This window comes from Sparus aurata, chromosome 10, assembly GCF_900880675.1.
Source record: "Sparus aurata chromosome 10, fSpaAur1.1, whole genome shotgun sequence".
Classification (NCBI taxonomy): domain Eukaryota; kingdom Metazoa; phylum Chordata; class Actinopteri; order Spariformes; family Sparidae; genus Sparus; species Sparus aurata.
This window is the reverse complement of record NC_044196.1, coordinates 10,398,861-10,425,022: the sequence shown is the minus strand read 5'-3', so window position 1 is coordinate 10,425,022 and position 26,162 is coordinate 10,398,861. Positions and strand designations below refer to the sequence as shown.

Below are 26,162 nucleotides of genomic sequence, written 5' to 3'. Positions count from 1 at the left end.
TTTAACATGGCAGCCTTTAAACTCCATCTCCATGTTTGTGTGGACAGTTTAGTGACGTCTCAGAGCTGCAGAGGCTCATCAACATCAGCTGTTTGCTCACATGTGGGCCACTTTAACTGCTTCATTGAATCACAGTGTCAGAAAGTGAAGCTGTAAACTGACCACAGACACAGTTGAGGCTGATGAGCAGCAGGATCCTGCAGATCATCTTCTCCCTGTGAGAGGAGACAGAGGTGAAGAGTCATGTGATCACAGTTCAGTCCTCACATGTACCACGACCAACATCTACAGTCTGTCTTTAGTCTTCTAAACACTCCTCTGTCTTCATCATCCTCATCATCACACACAAGGACTTCCTGACTGGACACAGTCTGGATGCTAACGCTAAGCTGCTGTGTTGTTCTTCTGACACAAGATGGCGCCAAAAGTCTGTGAACAACAGAGAACACGCGCTGCATGGAGGCAGACAAACAAACCAGGAAGTAAATGCGATAATGTCAGTGATGTAAACAACTAACACTGAAACATTATAAACACATATAAACAATGGGGTGAAGCCAAGATGGCGTCGTAAGTAGGCCTTTTCGAATGTCATCCTCCGAAAATATCGCTGTATGTGACTGTATTACTTGAAACTCGATGAACCTACGATTCCCCAGACCCATTTTGTTTAGTTTATACGAAAAGTGCTCTACAGGTGATATTTCTTCTCTCTTTGATGGGAAAAAAAGCACAAAAAAAAAGAAGCGTGACAGAGCTAGCCTCAGACATCATGGCTGAATTCAGTGATGACGACTCCTCAACTGAAGCTTTAAACTGCTAGCAAAAGTCTTCCTTCCATATTAAGAGCAATTAACAACGGCGACTCGGCAACTCGCGTCATCCTGGAAAAGCTCTCAACCATTGAAGAGTCGTCTCAAGCGACTGCCAAAGCGATGGAAGCTCTCACGGTTACAGTGCAGTCTCTGCTAAATCAGGTAACCACCCACAGCCAGAGAATACAGAAAATTGACTTAGAGTCAGAGAAGCTGCTAAAAGAAAATCTTCAACTAAAGGTAAAACTGATATGCAGAGTCACAGTAGACTGTGGAATCTAAAAATACATGGACTGAAGGAGGAAAACGGGGAGGACATACGACAAATCACAATAAACATTCTCCCCAAAGTGGCACCACAAATTAAAAACAAGATGGCGCTTGCCATGGACATCGTCCATCAATTGGGCATGTGAAAAAGATTGTCTCTCCTCATACAGTCATCATCAGGTTCATCATGCGATTCTACCGAGACATCATTTGGTGGGAAGCGAAAAACTCTGGGTATCTGTGCAACAACAATCTCCACATCAAAGAGGCCTTAACTCCCGAGGATGCAGCTGCCAGAGAGAAACTGTGGCCTTTAGTGAAAAAGGCCAGAGAGGAGAGGAAGAGAGCTTCATTCAGAGGCCTCTTCTCTTACATTGAAGGACAGAAGATCAACTGCTTGGAGGTGAAATGGGGAGGGGAAACAGTTAAAAGTAGAAACGGTTGAATAACTCGCCTGTTATTGTCATGACTTCATTATCGTCTATGCCATATGCTAGTCTTTCATCATTTCATACCTTAACATACTTGCAGAGACTTTTACATATCATCTTGTTGACTTGTTCTTTCTGAATAGACTTGTGATATATTTGATTGACACTGATAACCTTTGCTTGAGACTGTTCAACAGGCCACTTCATGGTCACTGCTGCCGTGTTTTTTGGGGATGGCGCAGTTCATCTAATCTCAGGTTCCTTACTATCACTAAGCTTTCTAGTCTTAGCATTAGTACATTTCTTGTTGTTGTTGTCTTTGTTTTTGTCTGTCCCTTCTTTTGTTTATTTCTTCTGAAAGTCATGCAGAACTTTGAGTTCAACTCACTTAATATTGTCTCCTTAAATGTGAGAGGTCTAACAGACTTCACAGAGAGAAAAGCACTTATTTTATTTTGCAAACACACTGAAGCGGATATGATTTTTCTATAAGAGACTCACTCTGATGAAGCCGATTGCACATTTTGGAAGTCAGAACGGCACAAACCACTCTGCTGGTGTTATGATTTTACTCCACAAGTTTAAAGGGGACATTATTGAATCGGTTACTTCCAGTGAGGGAAGGTGGTTGATACTGATAGTTAATGTTGATAATGTAATGTAATATATATGGTTATAACTCTCATATCTCCAATAGGATCTTCTTCTCTGATCTTGTTAGCAAGATTTTTGAGTTACAAAATAAGTATACAAATGTTCAAATGATTTTAGCAGGTGACTTTAACGAGACCCCTGATAGCCTCATAGACTGATACAGCTGATGAAATATCATCTCTCACTCAGCACAAATGCAAGAATTGGTCGCCCTCTCCTGGATAAAAAATGTAATAATAAATTCATCAGGAATGCTATCCATGCTAAAAAGAAATGTTCTCCACGAGGGAAATTCTTCTTCTGGGACGAGTTAATTGATGATATTGACTGGAAAAAGCAGCTTATTTATTTTGCACCTCTAATAAGATTAAAGAAATACACTTTAACATTTTACACAAAATCTTCCCTTGCAATGCAATGTTATCTAGGTTTATAATAGTAAATGTTTCTGCTGTGATGTGGAGGAATCTATTGCTCATGCATTTTGTGAATGTAATGTTGTGCATGATACTTGGATGGACTTTAGAATCCATTCATCTAACTTTCTTAGTGTCTCATACCAATTCACTAAAAAAGATGCTCTTTCTTCTTTTAGTCATTGTAACAAATCTGTTGAATTTGTAACCAATTTCTTCATTTTCTCTTGTAAGTTCTTTATACACAGACACAAAGCTAAGCTGAAGTTTAATGTGTTTCTACTCAAATTCAACCATCTACTTAAGTCTCTCCGAACTGTAAAAGACAAAAAAATGAAAACTTTTTCTTCAATATTATGACAGCCTGATGAGTGTATAACTTTAATATCTATCTAATAACTATATGATTTTTTCCCTTATTATCAGCGAATGCACAGACTTTATGTAAATTATATTCTCTGCGTGACCAATGTATGTACCTTTTTTTTTTATTAGTTTTCAGTATTTTTAGTTTTTGATTATTATTTCTCCCGATTGTTCTCTGTTTCATGAAATCTGTTTTTGTCTGACCTCATGATTGTAATATTCCTCAGTTGTCAATAAAAAAAAAACAACAACATATAAACAGTGTCTCCATATAAAGTCATGAGACAACAACTGCAAATAAACAGCAACATGACTGAATTTGTCATCATGTGTCTCATAGTTGAACATGTCCTCTATAGAGCCAGTGTTTAGATTCAAGAATTAAATGTTTTGTTTCCACAAGATGTTCAGTTAAAGCTGTTTCTGTATAAAGTCCATCATCCAGCTGACTGATCCCAGAGAGCATGTCTCACACATCACTGGTGACAACTGGTTAGAAAGAGAAAGAACCAGAAGTGATAGAGAACATGAAGATGAGCTCTTATTTCACCTTCATGTACAAAAGATCCATCAGGATGTTCTGGAGGCTTTTTGTCAGCAGTAAACTGTCTGTATATTTATACATTATTAAAGTAATTGGTGCTTTTTAAACGGTTTAATAGACAAAATATAATATCAAACTTTTAGTTAATTATCATTGAAATCCTGGTTTGTCTCCACTGAGTTAAATTAAATAAATACATATATGAGTTTGTGAGTCTTCAGTCATTAGAGGATGAAGAATGAGAACAAGTCTTCGTCACGTGGGATCAAAGATGGTGAACACAAACACACTGACTGACTGTCATGTGAGGAGAATAACTCAGCTAACTTAGTCTAACACAGACTGACTGCACACACGATCACAGACTCGTTTATATCGACATCAGTAAAATATAAATTAGAGAAACAAATGTAGCTCTGTATGTTAGTCAACTAACTAACGACCTTGTTGAAGACGTTTTCCCTCTCATCCAGAGTCTGCAGGAAACACGTCCAGCTCCAACGACTCAGCACTTCAACGAGCCATTAACCTGATGTGTGACAACTTTCAACAACGGGTTCGGACTGACACGTTCAGACTTCAGTCGTTTGCAATGAATTATGTGTGACAGCTCGAATTACACAATTATGTGTATGCAAAAGCATCTGCTGTTTGCCCATTATACATACAAGAAACGCACGATAATTATGAGCGGATCTTTCAAGTTGAAAAACAATCTCAACTCATACAGGTAGCGCTGTCTGCCACAAGACACTCCCTCAGACAACTTCAGATGAAGCTTATCTGATAGATGATTCCCGTAAGTGACTGGGTGTGGCGTATCAGAAGGTGGTGTCCTATACACAGCCAAAGTGTTGTGACTCTCTGACTGTGTTCTGGTGTAATGTTTCCTGCACAGCTTCAGAGTGAAATCACAGTTTGTCTCCTCTCCATCTTCCTCTCATATATATCTATCTGTGTGTGAAGCATCAGAGTTAAATCATAAAGAAGCTGTAGATGTTTCTCTTCTCTCCACAGAACACAGTGCATGATGGGAAACACTCCACTTTTCTCCTGATGGAAACAAGTTTGATCTGAAGTTTTATCTATGTTTAGATGTAACTTCATGATTTTAATTGAACTGTTGATTTTGATCACTGTCGGCTGAATGAACAAGAGCATAGGCAGCGACAAACTGACTCTTATTACACACAAACATCTGAATGTTTGTGTGTAATGTTGAATTTAAGAGAAAGCATTAGTGAGTCAGAATGTGTTGTAGTCTGCTTCACTGTCTGTTCTAGCAGCAGCTGAAGATAATATTGTGTACTGGAAGATTACAGCTACTGTGTTTAGTCCAGTTAGTGCTTTATTAACTACTGTTGGTTAATACAGACTGTGTGAGGAAATAAAGCCTCTGTGAACACAACATCTCTTCTCAGAGACAGAACCACCTGCCCTTCAGCAACCTGAAGCTGCTCCACTGTGACCGTGTGCGTGTGTGGCACTATTGAATCTGCGCTCCTGCTCTGTAGCAGGTTCACCAGCGGGGTTATTAGGTATTCCGTTATTTAGTTGTCATATTTTATATTACAAAAAAAAGTTATCAGTAAAAATGTTTATTAATTACATCGTTTTATTTTGTTTTATTCGTTTTAAGAATCCGTTTTAATCTGTTCTAAACTGCTTATGCTTAATGACAGCTGAGGTTTATTTAATAATTGTTTTCAGACTCAGACATATTTGGCTGTGCTGCACCGCAAATCCACAGACTCAGATTTGCGTACACGAGCTCAGAGCTGACGTGAGATCTGATCGTAGCTTCCGCTCAAGTCCAAACTGATAAATGCCGAAGTTTGCGTGGAAATGGTCGCACGCACGTTTTTCTGCCGTACCTTCATTTGATAAATGAGGGCCATTGTGTGTACAAGTCCATGAGTTTCACACACAAACACACACACAAATAAGGCGTAAAGACACTGTGCGTCTTATTTACAGTAAGATCACTGAGCAGCGACACTGACTCACAATGATAATAAGAGAATGATTAGTTTTCATACGCTGTTTAAAAGTGTTTCTGTGTAAAGTCCCTCACACAGACTGATCCCAGTGACGACTGGTTCAACAGTGAAAGTTCTTATTGTCACATTACAGATGATGAAGGTTGTTTAAAGTAAAATAGATCTCATGGTCGGGACACCAACCATCAGTTCTCACTGATGAACACAAACTCAACCTTCAGTGAAAGAGTTCAGTGTTTGATGTGACAGCAGTCAAAGCTGTGAAGCTCTCAGTCAGAGTCTTATTTCACCTTCATGTACAAAAGATCCATCAGGATGTTCTGGAGGCTTTCTGTCAGCAGTAAACTGTCTGTATATTTATCAGTGTTGAGAATAACGGTGTTAGAATAAACAGCGTTACTAACGGCTTTACTTTCTTTCAGTAACGGGTAATCTAACTAACTACTTTAATAGTAGAGTAATTCCGTTACTAACTCAGTTACTTTTTGGGAGAAGTATTAGTAACTAAAACTAATTACATTTTAAAAGTAACGTTCCCAACACTGATGTTTATACATTATTAAAGTAACTAATGATTTTAAAACAGTTCAAAAGATAATAGATCAAAATGTATAAATATCTATAAATGTTAAACTTTCAGTCAATCATAGTTGAAATTCTGGTTTGTCTCCGCTGAGTTTAATTAAATAAATACATACATGAGTTTGTGAGTCTTCAGTCAATAGAGGACGAAGAATGGCAAGTCATCATTGTGTGAGAACACAAATGGTGAACACAAACACACACACACAAACGACTCTGAAGTTCACACTCATGTACAGATCACAAACACAAAGACTGTCTTAAGACACGATCATCAACTTTTTCACATCGACTTCAGTAAAGTTTAATTTTACACCCAACAAAAATAGTAAATACAAATGTGGAGTTGATATTAATATCCAAGACATACATCAGAACAAGTGCTGTATCTTTCTCAACTAGACTAAATTCAAAATGCTTTACCTCTCATCCAGGAGTCTTCAAGAAACACGTCTAGCTCCAACAACTCAGCACTTCGATTCGTCAGTAACTTCGTATGTTACAACCTTCATCATCCGTCTCAAACACACCAGTTTCACGGTTTTCCTGTAAAACCTGACAAAATGGTCTGAAGTAAACACTTTCACAATGGCATACCTCCACCACTGATTTTCCAGTCCTACCCACATTGAGGTTGTGCAGTGATCACATTTTATCTAGCGATCTACAGACGCGATTAAAGCAGCACAGCAGAATGGTGCAAGAAGGAGCTTGTTAGAATACACATCCCACTACGTCACTGTGTTGTAGTGTAAAGTTTCCTGCGCAGCTTCAGAGTGAAATCACAGTTTGTCTCCTCTCCATCTTCCTCTCATATATATCATTCTGTGTGTGAAGCATCAGAATTAAATCATAACAGCTGCAGATGTTTCTCTTCTCTCCACAGAACACAGTGCATGATGGGAAACACTCCACTTTTCTCCTGATGGAAACAAGTTTGATCTGAAGTTTTATTTACCTTTAAATGTAACTACATGATTTTAATTTAACTATTTATATTTAGCACTATAGCGTCAAATGAACAAGGTTGTAGACAGCAACAAACTGACTTTTTTTTACAAACAAACATCTGAATGTTTGGTTTAATGCTGAATTTAAGAGAAAGCACCAACCATTCATTAATAAGTTGATTGATTGATTGATTGAGTCAGAATGTGTTGTAGTCTGCTTCACTGTCTGTTCCAGCAGCAGCTGAAGATAATATTGTGTACTGGAAGATTACAGCTACTGTGTTTAGTCCAGTTAGTGCTTTATTAACTAGTGTTGGTTAATACAGTATGTGTGTTTATCATCATGTTGTGTTGTCACACAGACTCAGGATAAATACAGTGTACACACACACACACACACAACTGATACCTACATACACTGTGCTCCTCTTCAACTCTCTCACTCAGGTTCACTTTAACTGTAACACAAAAATATATACTTATATTTAGATATATAGCTACCTCAAGAGTATAATAACCCTTTTGTGTATCTGCTGAAGGAACATTAGTATTCCTTTTTAGGCTACATGCAGATGTACTGACACTGTACTTACTTGGTATCGGATCAATACCAAAATTTGCAGTATCACCCGCCCCTAAGATACATATATGAGTTAGTGAGTCTTCAAGTCTTTAGAGGACGAAGACCGAGAACAAGTCCTCGTGATGTGAGAGCACAAATGGTGAACACAAACACACTGACTGACTGTCTGTGTGGAGGAGAAGATTGCTTCACACTCATGATCAAAAACACAAAGTCTTAAGACACAATCATCAACTTTTTCTCATCAAGAAGTTAAATTGGTGTAAATTTTGCACCAAAAAAATATTAAAAACAAATATAAACGTAGAGTTGATATTAATATCAAAGATGTACATCAGAACAACATTATAAATAAGTTCTGTATGTTAGTCAACTAGACTGAGTTCAAAATGTTTTACCTCTCATCCAGAGTCTTCAGATAACACGTCCAGTTCCAACAACTCAGCACTATGTTACAACCTTCATCATCGGTCTCACACACTCATCTGTGTCCAGTTTGACAGTGTAGTAGGATAGTAGGACAGTTTTACTGTGGTATCCTCACTCGCCTGTTCTCTGTTGAATGTTACGCTGCTGAGTTTTGGACACAGTCATCTTTTCAGATCTGTCTCTGCAGACGGCAGGAAGCGTGACGGGAGGAACTTGTTGACACACGTCTGACTTCGAGTTTGAGCTGCAGTTTTATTAATGTTTAGATTTAACTACATGATTTTGTTTGACCATATTCATGGTTAATACTGTATTGTGAGCTGAATGAATAATGTGTTGTAGAAAGTGTTTCTTGCAGTTTTGACATTTCCTCTTAATGCAATAACTCTTAAAATTGAGTGTTTTTGTCTGGTGAGTTGACGAGAAGCATTTTACTGTAGTTATCTGACTGTATGTGTAAAATGTGACATGTTACCTTCAGTATGTTTTGTTCTTTAATACTTGTGGTGTAAATGTTGAGGTGAAAACAGCTGAGTGAGTTCATCAGCTGCTGGGAGGTCAGAAACTCTTCAGACATGGAAGCAGTCAGGCTGAATTTAAACACGAAGAACTGACACTTTAATATGAAAACAAACAGAGGAATGTTTTGAATTCAATTTACTGCAACGTCCAAATAGTTAACAATATGTTGTAGTGTTTCTCTGAGTTTATACAGTCTCAAAATTGACCACTTTCTCCGGAAGCAGACTATGACACTCAAGAATCGTTGATGCTTTCCTTTAAATTCGGCATTAAAACATTCAGATGTTTGTTTCTTTGTGAAAAAAAAGAAGAAGAAAGAGTCAGTGGCCTCTTCCTGCAACTCTTCCCCTTGTGTCGGTTCATCACTGTCGGATACATTTAAAGAGAAATAAAACCTCACATCAAACTTCCATGAGGAATAAAGTGGAGTGTTTCCCATCATGCACTGTGTTCTGTGGAGAGAAGAGAAACATCTGCAGCTTCTTTATGATTTAATTCTGATGCTTCACACACAGATAGATATATATGAGAGGAAGATGGAGAGGAGACAAACTGTGATTTCACTCTGAAGCTGTGCAGGAAACTGTAAACCAGAACACAGTGAAGTAGTCAGAGCAGTGTGTCTGTGACGTGAAATCAATAATTATATATGTACTATGTCAACATTGGTTGAGTAATCATTTCCACTAGAAAGCAGAATGTATACTCTGATGAAAGTGTAGAAAACTGCTTCTGTATTTCTTATTTTCATTATCAGATATTACTGTTTGTTGTGTGATTATTCCTATGATCTGAGCAGCATGTTGTGGTGTACAAGTTCCCAAGCAACTTTTAGTTGTTTTAGTTGATTTCTTCCATCTTCCTCATATGAATCTGTATGTGAAGCATCAGAATTAAACAAGTGTGATTTAACTCTGATGATTCAGACACATATCTATATATTAAGGAGGACGATGGAGAGGAGAGAATATAAACTGTATTCTACAAATAGAAGAGTTGATCAGAGTAAAGCAGGAAGTCCGTTGTTGACGTGAAAGTGCAATAAAGTGATGTAAATATATGTCGAGGACAACATGACCGTGTGATCTGAACCTGAACATCTGATCTGGAATCTTATAAAGCAGAATGGATTTGGCAAGAAAGTGAAAAACATCAAATCCTGGTGTTTGTTGGACACTACAGTGTTTATCAGAGAGGGAAATAACAGACAGTGAACTCATCACTGCTTCCACAATGACAGGACACTTCAGTCAGCTGTGTGAGGGACATTCTACCAGGAACATCATGTCGACTTGTAGAAATCGTGTGTGAGAAGGTTTAATTGATGAAAGTAAACAGAGTCAGTGCTGATCCCGGGTCAGTCCTACGAGGACAGGAGCGACCCAACCGCGTCTGTCGTCTTGAAGAACACAAACAGCAACAACAAGAGACACAGAAACACAGAGACTGTGTGACTGTGTGCAGCCGTGTGCTCTATTCATCTGTTTGTACCCACCCAGATGTAGAGTGAGCTGCCAGTCAGACTGCAGAGGGAACCAATCACTGCACAGGAAGCCCCACACCTGTTACCCAGCGTGAAGGGGGCGGGGCTCATTTATAAACTGCACAGAGGGACCAAGTTGCTCAGTCAGTCATCAGAGCAGCTGCTTCTTCCACAGAGGACGGAAGTGGCTTCTCTCCTTCTTCGAGGAAGCAGACATGATCTGACAGCAACGAGGCCACAAACAAACATCTGAATGTTTTTAATGTCGAATTTACAAGAAAGCATCAATGATTCATGTGTGTTGTCGTCTGTTTCTGGAGAAAGTCACTGAACATTAAGAAAGTGATCAACTTTGCTACTTGTTGCATTAAGAGAAACTATATGAACTCTGAGAAACTCTGTCTACAACATATTATTAACAAAGTGGATCTTTTTGTTAACTCGACTCACAATACAGTGCTAATAATTAGTAGGTCAATTAAAATCATGTAGTTACATTTAAAGAGAAATAAAACTTAAGATCAAACTTGTTTCCCATCATGTACTTTTTTCTGTGGAGAGAAGCGAATAATCTGCAACATCTTTACAGCTTTCATATGAAGCCCTTTACTGAACTGGAAACAAACTGTTATCAGTTAGGTCCAAGCTTCTGATGAGTATCACTTACCTAAACAGAAATTAAATTCATTCCAGGTGACTCTGCAGAAGTGACAAGCCTCAACATGTCACACACCAGGGTAGAACCTCTCTCCAAAGTCAGACACAGTCCACATGTTTCACTTCACAGCCACACTGCTCTGACTACTTCACCGTGTTCTGGTTTACAGTTTCCTGCACAGCTTCAGAGTGAAATCACAGTTTGTCTCCTCTCCATCTTCCTCTCATATATATCTATCTGTGTGTGAAGCATCAGAGTTAAATCATAAAGAAGCTGCAGATGTTTCTCTTCTCTCCACAGAACACAGTGCATGATGGGAAACACTCCACTTTTCTCCTGATGGAAACAAGTGTGATATGTAGTTTTATCTATGTTTAAATGTAACTGTATGATTTTAATTGACATATTACATGATTACCATGTTAATGACTGTTCAGTGTTTGATGACGTCACATCTGATCCAGAGCAGGTTGTGAGCAGTAAAAAGTCTCTGAGGCTTCATGTTGTTGTAGAAGAAGTCTTCAGTGGACTGGAGGACTCTCTGTCTGATGACTGAGCTCAACTACAACTGAGTCTCATATATATGTGACTGTTCTCTTCTCAGTCTGGTTCTGACCTCTGTCTGTTCAGACCTGAAGAGGATCTTTAACTGGACCTAAACCTGCAGTCTTCACCACTGTGATGTCACTGGTCATTAACGTGGCCTGTAAAGCAGTTTGTAACTGACTTCACTTCATGTTTTCTCAAGAAGACTCAGAGAGACTTTGTGTCAGACTGGAAACACAAAGCCATGTGTTGGAAAATCACCTGCAGGCCTACAAACAGTACATGTCATGTTTTATAAGACTCTTTAATAAAGTGTAAGATATTGTCAGCTGTCATTAAGGTGAAGAAACCAAGAGCAACACACTCTTTATGTTCCACTGATCCTCCTCTTCCTGCACAGACTGAGAGTAAATCAAAGTGAAGCTCACAGCTGATGATGTATCTGATCTTCTCTGCAGCAGCAGCAGCAGCAGCAGCAGCTGATCCACATGTTGTCACAGGTTGGTAACCACTGGAGCCCCCTGCTGACATTAATACATGACTGCAGCTGAGGAGGCTTCATTTTACTCTCATGTTAGATGTCTTCAGGAACAACAACAAGCAGACTCTCCTGAATAAAGTAGAAATCCTTTATCTTTAACACCAGTGTTAACAAATCACAGCTTTTCAAACACAACAAAGTGAACATTACAAAATACATGGAACAAAATACAAAATAGAAACAGGATATAAAGGGGTTTCATGTGTCAGGTAATATATTTTCATATAAAAATATATTTTCTTTTCATGTTTATATGAAACTAAATGATAACATGTTAGTAAAAAAACAACTGCTCTCATATTATTAGACTTATTTGCAATTTGTTGATATAAAATATATAAAGACATCACTTCCTGTGTGTCTGTAACATCAAACAACAAGCAGGTCAGTTCAGCTGAAGCTTCATGGCATCCTGCAGGAGTCCAGTACAGGAGAGATGAATCATGATGTCATATTTACATATTATATTAATACATCATGTAGAAAAAATATAAATATAACATTTGTTAGTGTTGTGTCGGTCACGAACGCGTCGTTCGAAAGAACAAATCTTTTTAGTGAACGGGGTGAGCGGAATCACTTCATGAACTGATTCGTTCCTTTCTCAGTTCAGTTGAGCTCAGCCGGCCGGGAGTGGAACTGCCGCGACTCACTCAGAGAACTGTGAGGAGGTGATTCACGTTCACGCTGTGATTCGTTCATGATTCGCGAACCTACAGCACACAGAGAACTGTCGCTGAGGACGTGATTCTCGTTCATGTTCTGTGCTGAAAGTGGCGCTGTGTCAGTCACTCACTCAGTCAGGGCAGAAGAGCTGATTCACGTTCAGTAACCGTACAGCTAAAACTAGCGCTGTGTTGCTAACATCTGAGTAGCATCATGTTAAGTGATTTTACTGTGCACAGAGGACACTTTCACCGTGTAATAATATTAGTGCATGTATACCACTCAAAGCAGCGCTGCATCTCCCGCGAATGATTGTGTACTATAGTCCGTGAACGCACCGTCCCTCAGTAAGTGAACGTAAACCTCAGGGCTGATTAATGAACTGAATGACGGATCGTTTGGCTGCTTATCAGTTCAGGGAGTTGGAGAGCACTGAACGATTCGGTGAACGAATCTTTTGAACAAATTATTTTAATGAACGGATTCTAGAGATTCAGTACAGTAAAAGGAAATGCTGTTCCCATCACTACATTCTGTCTGGCCTCAAATAAAGTCTCACACTGTAATATTTGGTTGAACCACCTTTAGCTTTGATTACAGCCAGTTTCTCTGTGGCATCGTTCTGATCAGCTGATCAATGTCACAACATTTCTTTCCGTCCAGAGTTGCTTTAATTGTTCACCAACATCTTGTGTTGATGATGGGAGAGTCAAGCTGCTGTGTGAAGTCTCAACACATCCTGGAACACAGTGTGTCATCAGGGAAGAAGAAGAGCACTGATGGAAAAGCCTGCTCATTCAGTATATTCAGGTAGTCAGCTGACCTGACCAACTGAATCAACCCCAGATCATAACATGGCCCCAACAGGCAGCTACAGTAGACACTAAGCATGATGGGTACATCACTTCATCTGCCTCTCTGCTGACCCTGATGCTCCCATCACTGTGGAACAGGGTCAATCTGGACTCATCAGACCACATGACCTTCTTCCATCCACTCCAAAGTCCAATCTTTATGATCCAGAGCAACTGAAGCCTTTTTTCCAGTTAGCCTCACTGATAAGTGTTTTCTAGATCCAGTCCCTTGAGTGCTCTTCACATTTTGTGTGGAAATGTTCTTACTTTCACTATCAAACAAAGCTGTGAGCTCTATTGTTGAGTTTTGATTTAACTAAAACATTTAAGTGATCTCTGGTTACGATCATTCAAGATAGTTTTCCGACCACATTTCTTCCTTGAAGTTGATGGTTCTACACTGTTCTTCCAGATTTTAATAATGCATTGGACATTTCTTGACCCAATTTTAGTGGTTTCAGTAATCTCATTAGATGTTTTCTTTGTTTGATGCAGCCCAATAATCAGAGGAAATGTCTTCACACATGATTGTTTAAGAAATGAAAATCTATTAATCAGTTAGTTAAATAACGTGTTGCCATCTGAAACATATAATCACTGCAGTAATTATCCAATGGATGTTTCTGACCTATTTGCTTAGTTAACTCCAGGTGGTGACGTTTCTTTTGACCAGACAGTTTATAAATGTAACATATATACAGTTGTAACATAAACATGGTGTTCTAGATCAATACGTTTATCATTGTATGTATCATTATTTATCTCCTTATATCAGGACACTCACTGAACAACATGAAGGCACCATGTGTTTTAACCATCTCATTTACAGTGTTGATAAGTTTATTTTCTCTCATCCTGCTGAGATGGAACTTTTCTTAAATTCTCTGCAGGACTTCTGTTTCTCAGATGGACGGTGAATAAATAAAAGGTAACAAACAACCAACACAACTAACACTGCTGCTGCTGTCAGTCCACAGTAGAGGACGATCATTCCCGGACTAACCCCCGTCTGTCTCTCAGGTGTGTCTGTGTCAGGTCTCTCAGGTTCGGGTCGATCCCTCGCTGCTGTAAAGAGACCTGTCAACACACACATTGAGACAGTGACAGAAAAGTTGGGATTCATACACTCCTGACAGATGCAAGTACAAGAAATGGACAGTATGCTTAGTCCTGAAATGATTCTGAAATATATCAAAGCTCTGCCTGCTGCATTGTGTTCGCCATGAATTCATTAAAAGAGTGTTAAATCATTATTTTAAGGTGTTGGAGGAGGAAGTGAAGAGGAAATGGCAACACGTGTGTGTGTGTGAAAAAGAGGAAGTGTTACACTCAAGGCTCTGTCTGTCATTCTGTCTCTGATGATCATTTTTGATCAAGTATCAACTTTGCAAGGTAGAGGGATGTGTAATGGGTTAACCATGATTCAAAACAATGTGTTGAAGTTCACGAATCTAATGAAAATCTGTAAAGAAATGGTGTTGAGCTGAGGCCACGAGAAAGTGTTAAAGAACTGATCACGTCAATATGAGGACAAGAGGAAAGGCCTCGCCTCGGCCTCGAGAACAAGACGATTATCTCGTAACGAAGCGTTATAAAATCGTTAGCCGTCATCAAGGGTTTACTAGTCATTGAACGGAGAGATGCTGAGAAAATGACGTATTAAGGACATAAAACCAAGCCACCGTCCGAAGCAAAAGAGCCTTGAAGAAACATCTGAGACGGAGAATGTGAGCAGCCTAAACATTGCAGAAATGACGCCAAGAAATCTTCAGCAGAAACAGACGAAGGAATTAAGAGCACAACGGATTAACCATTTTCGCCAACATGCTGTGGATTACAATTTGTATACTGGAGTACTTTTGTTCACTCTGCTGGCGTGAAGTTTGGTCTTTGGAGAAATTGAGAGACCTCGGGCTGGGTTGTGATTTGCCTCAAGGACTTGGACTTTCAGCAGGAAGGAAAAGGCAAGCCATGGATAGACCTGACCCTCTCCATCTCACCTACATATATGTATTTCTAACCAGGCCTCAGCTCTCTAAGATTAATTAGTTACTTAAAGTATTGTGATTTATAAATAAGGATTTTTGATAATGATTGATAGTAATTGAAACAAGTATTGCGCTGTATGCTTTGCCCTTGCTTGAGTCTATGCAATAAAACCTACATAATATAGTTAAAGTTAAAGTTGTGGACATTGATTTTATGTCTCTTTGATTGGAAGTAAAATTCAGGTGTTGGGTGTGCATAATATCTTAAAGGTTCTTAAAGGTTACTCTAGCCTACCAAATTGAAACAGCTCCTTAGGGTTTACCAAAAGCCCTTAAAATCCAACCTACCACCATACCAAGTGCACTGATCATTTTGAGGAGAGCTGCTATAACGGGTTAGGGTTAGACTCAAGGGCTATTCATGTCAGAGGCCAAACTAGAGGAAGCAGGTTAGACGTTCGGATTCAGGCAGCTAGAAGCGAGGCCGATCTCCTCACCACCAGCATAAAAAATCTCTATTTAAATTGCCAGTTTTTAAGCAACCTCTTGTAGGTTTAGGGATCTAACCCTTTAAACGGAGAGATGGTCGACTGCCTCCTGGACAGAGGTAAAACTCAGGATCTAACTGACCAAACAACAGAACATAGTTGTGACATATTTCTCAGATACTGTGAGAATGAAGTGAAGGATTGTGGTCTTTCTCAATACTTTTCTTCAGGTTCTTATTGATCCAAAAATGTTCTACTGACTTCTACTCAACCAACTTACCAGAGACGTTGAGCTGACATTCACTATAGTTCCCACCATAGTTTGTCCTCACATCACACAGGTACTGTCCTGAGTCCTCAGTCCTGAGTCTGGACACATGAAGTCTGAGTCGTCCGTCTCTGAGGACGTCTTTGTCCCACTGGACTCGTCCTACAAACTGTTGATCCTGAATCTCTGGGACCTCAACACCTCCACGTAGATGAAACAGGACTGAGACTTTGTGATCAGTTTTCCTCTCACAGAAGATAAAAATGAAGTCTGTGGAAGTGTCAGCTGTGGTTGTGAACGTCCATTCCAGTGTGATGTTGTGGTTCTCCTCTGCCTGATAGGAGGTCTGTGTCACATTCACTACAAATGTTCCTGTTGAGGAGACAGAGAGGGAAAGTGAGGAGCAGACACACTGACAGCTTTAACATGGCAGCAGCCTTTAAACTCCATCTCCATGTTTGTGTGGACAGTTTAGTGACGTCTCAGAGCTGCAGAGGCTCATCAACATCAGCTGTTTGCTCACATGTGGGCCACTTTAACTGCTTCATTGAATCACAGTGTCAGAAAGTGAAGCTGTAAACTGACCACAGACACAGTTGAGGCTGATGAGCAGCAGGATCCTGCAGATCATCTTCTCCCTGTGAGAGGAGACAGAGGTGAAGAGTCATGTGATCACAGTTCAGTCCTCACATGTACCACAACCAACATCTACAGTCTGTCTTTAGTCTTCTAAACACTCCTCTGTCTTCATCATCCTCATCATCACACACAAGGACTTCCTGACTGGACACAGTCTGGATGCTAATGCTAAGCTGCTGTGTTGTTCTTCTGACACAAGATAGCACCAGTGGTTACAGTGTCCACCATCAGCAGGAAACATGACAACATGTGGATTCAGCTGCAGACAACAACATGTAGCTGCCACATGAAACACTGCAGAACCAGTGCTGCTCCTACACACACATGGAAGTTGTGTATCTGGAACATGGTGACATGTTGTCAGTGTTTAACACTGATACATCACAAACACATATAAACAGCGTCTCCATATAAAGTCATGAGACAACAACTGCTAATAAACACAAACAGGCTCCTGTTGTTGTTGTCAGGTCTCAGTAACAACAACAAGTGGACATGATGTTTCTGTTATAATGTCCCTCAGACAGCTGACTGATCCAGCTGATGTGAACAGACACAGAGGAGATGCTATCAGATATGATGAGAAGCAACAAAGTGTTTACTCTGTCGTGGGGAAAGATTACATGAATAGGCATTAATGATAAACCTGTTTGGCATGCATGAATGTTTTGTCTTTACAAACAATGGGCCTCATTCATGAACCGTTCTTACGAACAAATTTGTTCTTAAGTCCTAAGTTCCACTTTGGAAGATTTTACGAAGATTGTGGCATTCATGAATTTTTTCTTAGATAAGAACAAATCCTACGAACACTCAGGAGTACTCTTACGCACATTTCAGTGCCGAAATGTTGGCACTGTGTGTTTTCATCTCTTGTGTAGTTCAATAAAATGCAATATTACAGTGATAATTCTGTCATATTTATTCATTTATTTCTTTAATTTCATTTTTTTGGTAATTTACAAAGATTTTAAATTCTAAAATAAATTAAATGTGCTAATGATTTAAGATAAATCAAGTAAATTGGAAACATGCCATCAATTAGTAACCCCCCCACCCAATTTATACGTGGCATTTCTCCATCCAAGGCCCGCAAAACATGGCATATATATTGCTCCTTTCTTCAATGTAAGAACACAGCTGCGAACAATTCTGAGGCTCACGAACGAGTTGGTGAATCTGATGTAGGGTTTTCTTAAGGAACCTCTTAAGAACAACTTGAGAAGGAATCTAAGAAGATTCTTAAGAAGATATTGGTGAATGAGGCCCATTGTTTGTCAACTTTCTTTTACTTATCTATTCACTCCTTGAAAAACATCTTTGAACCCATTTAAGAAACAAAGAAGGAATTTAACAATCAAACTGTTCTGAATACTGCTGCTTGTTCTGGTGTAAAGATTACGAAAAACACTCCACTTTTCTCCTCATGGAAACAAGTTTGATCTGAACTTTTATTTATCTTTAAATGTAACTACATGATTTTAATTGACCTGTTACGTCAGCAACAACAAGGTTGTAGACAGAGACAAACTGACTCTTTTTACAAACAAACATCTGAATGTTTGTAATGTTGAATTTAAGAGAAAGCATCAGTGAGTCAGAATGTGTTGTAGTCTGCTTCACTGTCTGTTCTAACAGCAGCTGAAGATAATATTGTGTACTGGAAGATTACAGCTACTGTGTTTAGTCCAGTTAGTACTTTATTAACTAGTGTTGGTTAATACAGTATGTGTGATTATCATCATGTTGTGTTGTCACACAGACTCAGGATAAATACAGTGTACACACACCACACACACACACACACACACACACACACACACACACACACACACACACACACACACACACACACACACACACACACACGTCACTGGACATTAAGAAAGTGATCAACTTTGACACGTGTTGTGTTAAGAGAAACTGTATGAACTCTCAGTCTACAACATGTTGTCAACAAGGTGGATCTTCTTGTTAACTCGACTCACAATACAGTGGTAATAATTAATGGTTCAAATCAAATCATGTAGTTACATTTAAAGAGAAATAAAACTTCAGATCAAACTTGTTTCCCATCATGCACTGTGTTCTGTGGAGAGAAGAGAAACATCTGCAGCTTCTTTATGATTTAACTCTGATGCTTCACACACAGATAGATATATACCAGAGGAAGATGGAACAAGAACAACTAAAACAACTTCAGTATCACGTTGAAGCTGCTCAGGAACCTGTACACAACAACATGCTGCTGTGTTCGGGGGATATGACCTGATAGCAATTGCTTCTATATGTTATAGAATCAGTAGGTGGCAGCTGTTATTCAGAGTGCTGTGTCTAGTGCCAGTAGACAGTACTGAGAATTGTGCCAGTTGGCTGACACTTGTGTCAGGACAGATAAAATTATTGTATTATTCCCCTGCAAGCTTGGTCCTGTTCTGTGTATTCCAGTAATTCCTGGTGGTACTGTCAGAAACAACAGGAGCCAGGCCCTGACTCTCCTTTATACCACTATGTGTTCTTCAGATAGAAGAAGAGATAGGAGTCCCTCCCTTCTTCAGAATTTCTGTAGAACTTGCATTACTGGAAGTTTACAGTGATAACACCGACATTATGGCGACAGTATGAATTGACCTAAGTGAATTTTGGCAAACCGTGCCTATCAGAATTAGGCCTTCTGTCCCCCCCCCCCCAAAAAAAATCACAAACAAACAATACCTGGTGTTATTTTACTGCTCCATCTTCAAGATTGCCTTGTTCTAGTTATGCACACAGCCACAAACAGCCGCACACACCCAAACGCACACTGTCGGACGTCACTTTTCATACTTTATGAACAATCATTTAACAAGTGTGTGGAAATGTAACAGGGTAGACCTGTATCAGTAACAGATGTGGTGCATTTTGTGGTGTGTGTGTGTGCAGTGATTTCATGGTGATGGGCCAACCTGAAACAGGTGTGCTGAGCATGACTGCAGCCAGCTTAACTACCCCCACACACACTCTCCTCGAGTCTCCTTCTGCTCTTCTCTGTGACAGTGTGTGGTGTGTGACGTGGGCTGGAGTAGTCGTAACTACCATTGAGGACACCGAGGTCATGTCCTCGGTATTTTTTCTCCATCCATCCATCCATCCATTTTCATCCGCTTATCCGGGGCCGGGTCGCGGGGGCAGCTGCCTGAGCAGGGACACCCAGACTTCCCTCTCCCCGGACACTGCCTCCAGCTCTTCCGGGAGGACCCCAAGGCGTTCCCAGGCCAGCTGGGCGACATAGTCACACCAGCGTGTCCTGGGTCTTCCTCGGGGCCTCCTCCCGGAGGGACATGCCAGGAACACCTCCCGAGGGAGGCGTCCCGGGGGCATCCGAAACAGATGCCCGAGCCACCTCAGCTAGCTCCTCTCGATGTGGAGGAGCAGCGGCTCTACTCTGAGCTCCTCCCGGGTGACAGAGCTCTTCACCCTATCTCTAAGGGAGCGCCCTGCCACCCTGCGGAGGAAACTCATTTCGGCCGCTTGTATCCGGGATCTTATTCTTTCGGTCATGACCCAAAGTTCATGGCCATAGGTGAGGGTCGGAACGTAGATTGACTGGTAAATCGAGAGCTTCGCCTTTCGGCTCAGCTCTCTCTTCACCACGACGGACCGATACAAAGCCCGCATTACTGCGGCCGCTGCACCGATCCGTCTGTCAATCTCACGCTCCATCCTTCCCTCACTCGTGAACAAGACCCCAAGATACTTAAACTCCTCCACTTGAGGCAGGAACTCTCCTCCCACCTGGAGGGAGCAGGCCACCTTTTTCCGGTCGAGAACCATGGCCTCGGATTTGGAGGTGCTGATTCTCATCCCAGCCGCTTCGCACTCGGCTGCAAACCGCCCCAGGACATGCTGGAGGTCCTGGCTCGAAGGAGCCAACAAGACCACATCATCCGCGAAAAGCAGAGATGAGATCCATTGGCTCCCGAACCAGATCCCCTCCGGCCCGTGGCTGCGCCTAGAAATTCTGTCCATAAAAGTAATGAACAGAACCGGTGACAAAGGGCAGCCCTGCCGGAGTCCAACATGTACTGGGAACAGGTCTGACTTACTGCCGGCAATGCGAACCAAGCTCCTGCTCCGGCAGTACAGGGACCGTACGGCCCTTAACAGAGGGCCCCCGACCCCGTACTCCCAGAGCACCCCCCACAGTATGCCACGAGGGACACGGTCGAATGCCTTCTCCAAGTCCACAAAACACATGTGGACTGGTTGGGCAAACTCCCATGAACCCTCGAGCACCCTGCGGAGGGTATAGAGCTGGTCCAGTGTTCCACGGCCAGGACGAAAACCGCATTGTTCCTCCTGGATCCGAGGTTCGACTATCGGCCGAATTCTCCTCTCCAGTACCCTGGAATAGACTTTCCCGGGGAGGCTGAGGAGTGTGATCCCCCGATAGTTGGAACACACCCTCCGGTCCCCCTTTTTAAATAGGGGGACCACCACCCCGGTCTGCCAGTCCAGAGGCACTGTCCCCGACTGCCACGCGATGCTGCAGAGACGTGTCAGCCAAGACAGCCCCACAACATCCAGAGACTTGAGGTACTCAGGGCGGATCTCATCCACCCCCGGTGCTTTGCCACTGAGGAGCTTACGGACTACCTCAGTGACTTCGGCTTGGGTGATGGATGGGTCAACCTCTGAGTCCCCAGCCTCTGCTTCCTCTATGGAAGGCGTGTCAGCGGGATTGAGGAGATCCTCGAAGTATTCCTTCCACCGCCCGACGATGTCCCCAGTCGAGGTCAACAGCTCCCCACCTCCACTGTAAACAGTGTTGGTGGAGGACTGCTTCCCCCTCCTGAGGCGCCGGATGGTTTGCCAGAATTTCTTCGAGGCCGACCGGTAGTCCTCCTCCATGGCCTCCCCGAACTCTTCCCAGACCCGAGTTTTTGCTTCCGAGACTGCCCGTGCTGCCGCACGCTTGGCCTGCCGGTACCCGTCAGCTGACTCAGGAGTCCCCCGGGCCAGCCAGGCCCGGTAGGACTCCTTCTTCAGCTTGACAGCAACCCTTACTTCCGGGGTCCACCACCGGGTTCGGGGATTGCCGCCGCGACAGGCACCGGAGACCTTACGGCCACAGCTCCGGACAGCCGCGTCAACAATGGAGGTGGAGAACATGGTCCATTCGGACTCAATGTCCCCAGCCTCCCTCGGGATCTGGTCAAAGCTCTCCCGGAGGTGGGAGTTAAAGATCTCCCTGGCAGAGGGTTCTGCCAGACGTTCCCAGCAGACCCTCACGATACGTTTGGGTCTGCCAGGTCTGTCCAGCTTCCTCCCCCGCCAGCGGATCCAACTCACCACCAGGTGGTGATCAGTTGACAGCTCAGCCCCTCTCTTCACCCGAGTGTCCAAGACATACGGCCGGAGGTCAGATGACACGACCACAAAGTCGATCATTGATCTCCGGCCTAGGGTGTCCTGGTGCCACGTGCACATATGGACACCCTTATGCTTGAACATGGTGTTTGTTATGGACAAACTGTGACTAGCACAGAAGTCCAGTAACAAAACACCACTCGGGTTCAGATCGGGGAGGCCGTTCCTCCCAATCACACCCCTCCAGGTAACACTGTCATCGCCCACGTGGGCGTTGAAGTCCCCCAGGAGAACGACGGAGTCCCCGGTTGGAGCACTCTCCAGTACCCCTCCCAGGGACTCCAAGAAGGCCGGGTACTCTGCACCGCTGTTCCGCCCATAAGCCGAGACAACGGTGAGAGTCCTATCCCCGACCCGAAGGCGCAGGGAAACGACCCTCTCGTTCACCGGGGAGAACTCCAACACATGGCGGCTGAGCTGGGGGGCTATAAGCAAGCCCACACCAGCTCGCCGCCTCTCGCCGCGGGCAACTCCAGAGTAGAAGAGAGTCCAGCCTCTCTCAAGGAGTTGGGTTCCAGAGCCCAGGCTGTGCGTGGAGGCGAGCCCGACTATTTCTAGCCGGTACCGCTCAACCTCCCGCACCAGCTCAGGCTCTTTCCCCCCCAGTGAGGTGACATTCCATGTCCCCATGGCTAGAGTCACCATCCGGGGATTGGGCCGCCGGGGCCCCCGCCCACGACCGCCACCCATATCCCTCTGCACCGGCCCCTTCTGAACCCTCCCGTGAGTGGTGAGCCCACGGGAGGGCGGGCCCACGTTGCTCGTTCGGGCTGCGCCCGGCCGGGTCCCGTGGGCAGAGACCCGGCCACCAGGCGCTCGCCTGCGAGCCCCAACCCCAGGCCTGGCTCCAGGGTGGGGCCCCGGTGACGCCGATCCGGGCGACGTGCACGTCCTTGGTCTTGTTATATTCATCAGGGGCGAGTGAACCGATCTTAGTCTGACCCGTCACCTAGGACCTGTTTGCCTTGGGAGACCCTACCAGGGGCATTAAGCCCCGGACAACATAGCTCCTAGGATCATTCGGGTGCTCAAACCCCTCCACCACGATAAGGTGCCGGTTCAAGGAGTATTTTTTCTCAGTGGACAAAAAAAAGAAGGTGATAACTGTCGAAAAATAACTTCTGTACGGAAACCACTTGCTCCTCTGTCTGATCATCACCATGGGTTACAGAGTGGATTATCCTGTCGTAAATATAGGCTACCATCTTTGGTCATTGCACTGGTTTGTGGGTAGGCTACCTCAGCGGGAAGAGGAAAATCTTTTAAAAATCCACTGTCTCTGCTCCAGCCCGGACTGCTGCATTTGGCAACCGTAAGCGTATATACACAATAACAGATTAAAAACTCTTGTTACACCATTCCTGTTCGGCTCCCGGACCGTGGTCGGGAAGCTCAGGGGAGATGATTCCTCCTGGGCCGAAGTTTATGATTAACTGCGGGGTGAACCCTTTTCAGGTATGTCGTTGGTCGGTAAATAATGCCAGCAGGGAGCTTTGCTGTCTTTTGAGGTGCTGTCATGTTTATTCACAGCTAACTGCAGCATTGTACATTTTATTCCTGTCGTTACTGCTGCTACTCCTTTCTCTTTCATTCATTCACTGTCTGCCGTACAAACGCTCCCTCACTCTCGCTCACCCACTCACACCTGACGCACCGCCCTATTCATGAAAGAGCTAACATGGTAATCATGTAATATGTTAATTAAAATCATACAGTTACATTTATAGATAAACAAAACTTAAGATCAAACTTGTTTCCATCAGGAGACAAAGTGGAGTGTTTCCTATCATGCACTGTGTTCTGTGAAGATAAGAGAAACATCTGTGATATTTATCAAATGAAGCACCAGCTTGAACTAGAAACAGATAGCCATTGGACGCTGTAACGGAACCGGGCCGCAACCGCGATACGATAGAGCAGGATCTGGCCCGGCTCCGCCTCACGGACTCGTTCCTGAGTCCAAACGCACATCGGGCCGAAGCCGTTTCGGATCAGTTTTTCGGGGTTGTTGCGGATATGTGCCAGGGCCGTTCCAGCGCCGCCTGATCATGGCGTTACAGATGCGGAACAGGTCCGTAAAACGACTCCGCTTACCGGACCAGTGCCAGATGTGATACGATTCAATAATAAAAATCATAATATAATGATAATAACAGCAATAATAATAATAATACCAGTAATAATAAAAGTAATATGATAATAATAGCAATAATAATAATACCGGTAATAATTAAAATGATATAATGATAATGTAATAACATAATGATACGAATAGTGTGTGTGTATATATATATACTATTCGTATCATTATCATTATGTTATTACATTATCATTATAATATTTTAATATATATATACATATATATACATATATACACACGTATATACATATATATGATACGAATAGTATATGTATATATACATGTATATATATGTGTGTGTATATATGTCTTAAAATAATATAATGATAATACAATAACAATGATAATGATAGGAATGTATATATATATGTGTGTGTATATATGTCTTAAAATAATATAATGATAATATAATAACATCATGATAATGATATATATATATCTGTCTGTCATGTCTGACGTTTGACAAACAAACCTCGTGAAAATAGCTTGACAACTGAGCGATTTATTATTACTTTTATTGTGTAGAAACACCATTCCTCCATAGCTGTAATGCACTGTAGGAGCGAGTGGGCCTGTTCCAAGATGGCCGCCCTGTAGGCACGCCGCTCTGGGCGGCAGCAGTCAATGCGGTGTATATGTCTATGGAGGGGACGAGCTGAAGCTTTACCGTTGCTAAGCAACCACCAGCTGTCAAAATAAATAACATACCAGTAAAAAGCCTCGCATGAAAATAAAATAATAGCCAGCAGCACAATAACTTGCTGACTAAACAAAACAAAAAAAGATTTAAAGAATAAATTAATTAATTTGACGAACTTCATATTTACAACCCTGTTACATAGGCCTAGCATACCCAAGCATGTAGGATAGGCTAATAGGCTACATTGTGCACAGTCTGTGGAATGTCCAAAAAAAAAAAAAAAAACATTTTCACTACAAGGCCTATAACTAAATAAAAAGCTTGACTTGACTTGTTACGGTTTCAGTTGGAGCAATGAAATCTCAAACGTATAGGCTTATTGGCCTCAAATCTAGGATAAGACACTATCTGGCCCATGTTTGCATATCAAATGACTATGACTATATCAAAACGACGTGAACAAAGTCAACAAACAGAACTTATTAATGACCACTGGTGGATGGCGTCGACCAAGAGCAGCCTCAGGTGAGGTTTTCATATTGTTGCTGCTGCTGCTGCTGGCCTGCCAGCCTCTCCTGGCGCCCGCCGCTCCTATCTGTTGACGGGGCAAACCAGTGCATCACATGCGCCCAGATCTCTGCTTCCATCGCCTTTGCCGTTAATGAGCATTTGCGCACTGCACCTGGTGGGACACACAGACGTCATTACAGATTAGGTTGAAAGAGAAATTTGGATCAGTGCAAGAAAACAGGCCTACATGACATTTGCTCAAAATGAAGATTAGCGCATCATTCTAATTACTTCTATAAGGCTCCTCAAAGGCATGCGTGTTGTTGCAATTCCCAAGTTCACGTCGGTATTCTTTCCCATTCTGTGCAGAGAGGAGGTTGAGTATAGCCTACAGTAGTTCGCATTCACAGACCACCTCAACTTTGTTTAAAGCATAGCATGTAGCTTGGAATGAATACAGGGCCGACTATCATGATCATGAGCAGAGCAATTCACATAGCTTAGGCTGTTTGGGTAGCTTACAGACAGATTGAAGCCACGAGGATATGATTTCAACTTTGTGGAGGTCTCTTTCTCCCTCTCTCTCTGTCTCTCTCAATTCAATATGCTTTATTGGCATGAATGTAACATAGACAGTGTTGCCAAAGCATCAAGTAATTAAACATTAGTAACATTAAAATAAATAAATACATTAAAAAAAATAATAATAAAAAGCAAAAAGGTACAATTCGTAAAATTACTTGAAAGTGTGGGGGATGGATGTGGTGGTG

The 26,162-nt window shown here is 42.2% G+C and overlaps 1 protein-coding gene and 1 long non-coding RNA gene across 2 annotated transcripts in view; both read right to left on the bottom strand.

Annotated features, from left to right (window-relative positions):
- Positions 1-197: 197 nt before the first annotated feature.
- Positions 198-7,635, bottom strand: LOC115589016 (uncharacterized). Its single transcript, XR_003985464.1, has 3 exons — positions 7,622-7,635; positions 7,442-7,486; positions 198-215 (listed from the first exon to the last, which is right to left on the bottom strand). It is a non-coding gene; the product is annotated as an uncharacterized LOC115589016 (long non-coding RNA).
- Positions 7,636-9,879: 2,244 nt separating this feature from the next.
- Positions 9,880-26,162, bottom strand: part of LOC115589350 (uncharacterized) — a 32,295-nt gene continuing 16,012 nt past the window's right edge. The window contains exons 4-5 of the mRNA XM_030430192.1: positions 14,264-14,387; positions 9,880-9,961 (exon numbers count right to left, since the gene is read on the bottom strand). Coding sequence (XP_030286052.1) covers positions 9,880-9,961; positions 14,264-14,387 — 206 coding nt within the window. The remainder of the gene's footprint in view (positions 9,962-14,263; positions 14,388-26,162) is intronic.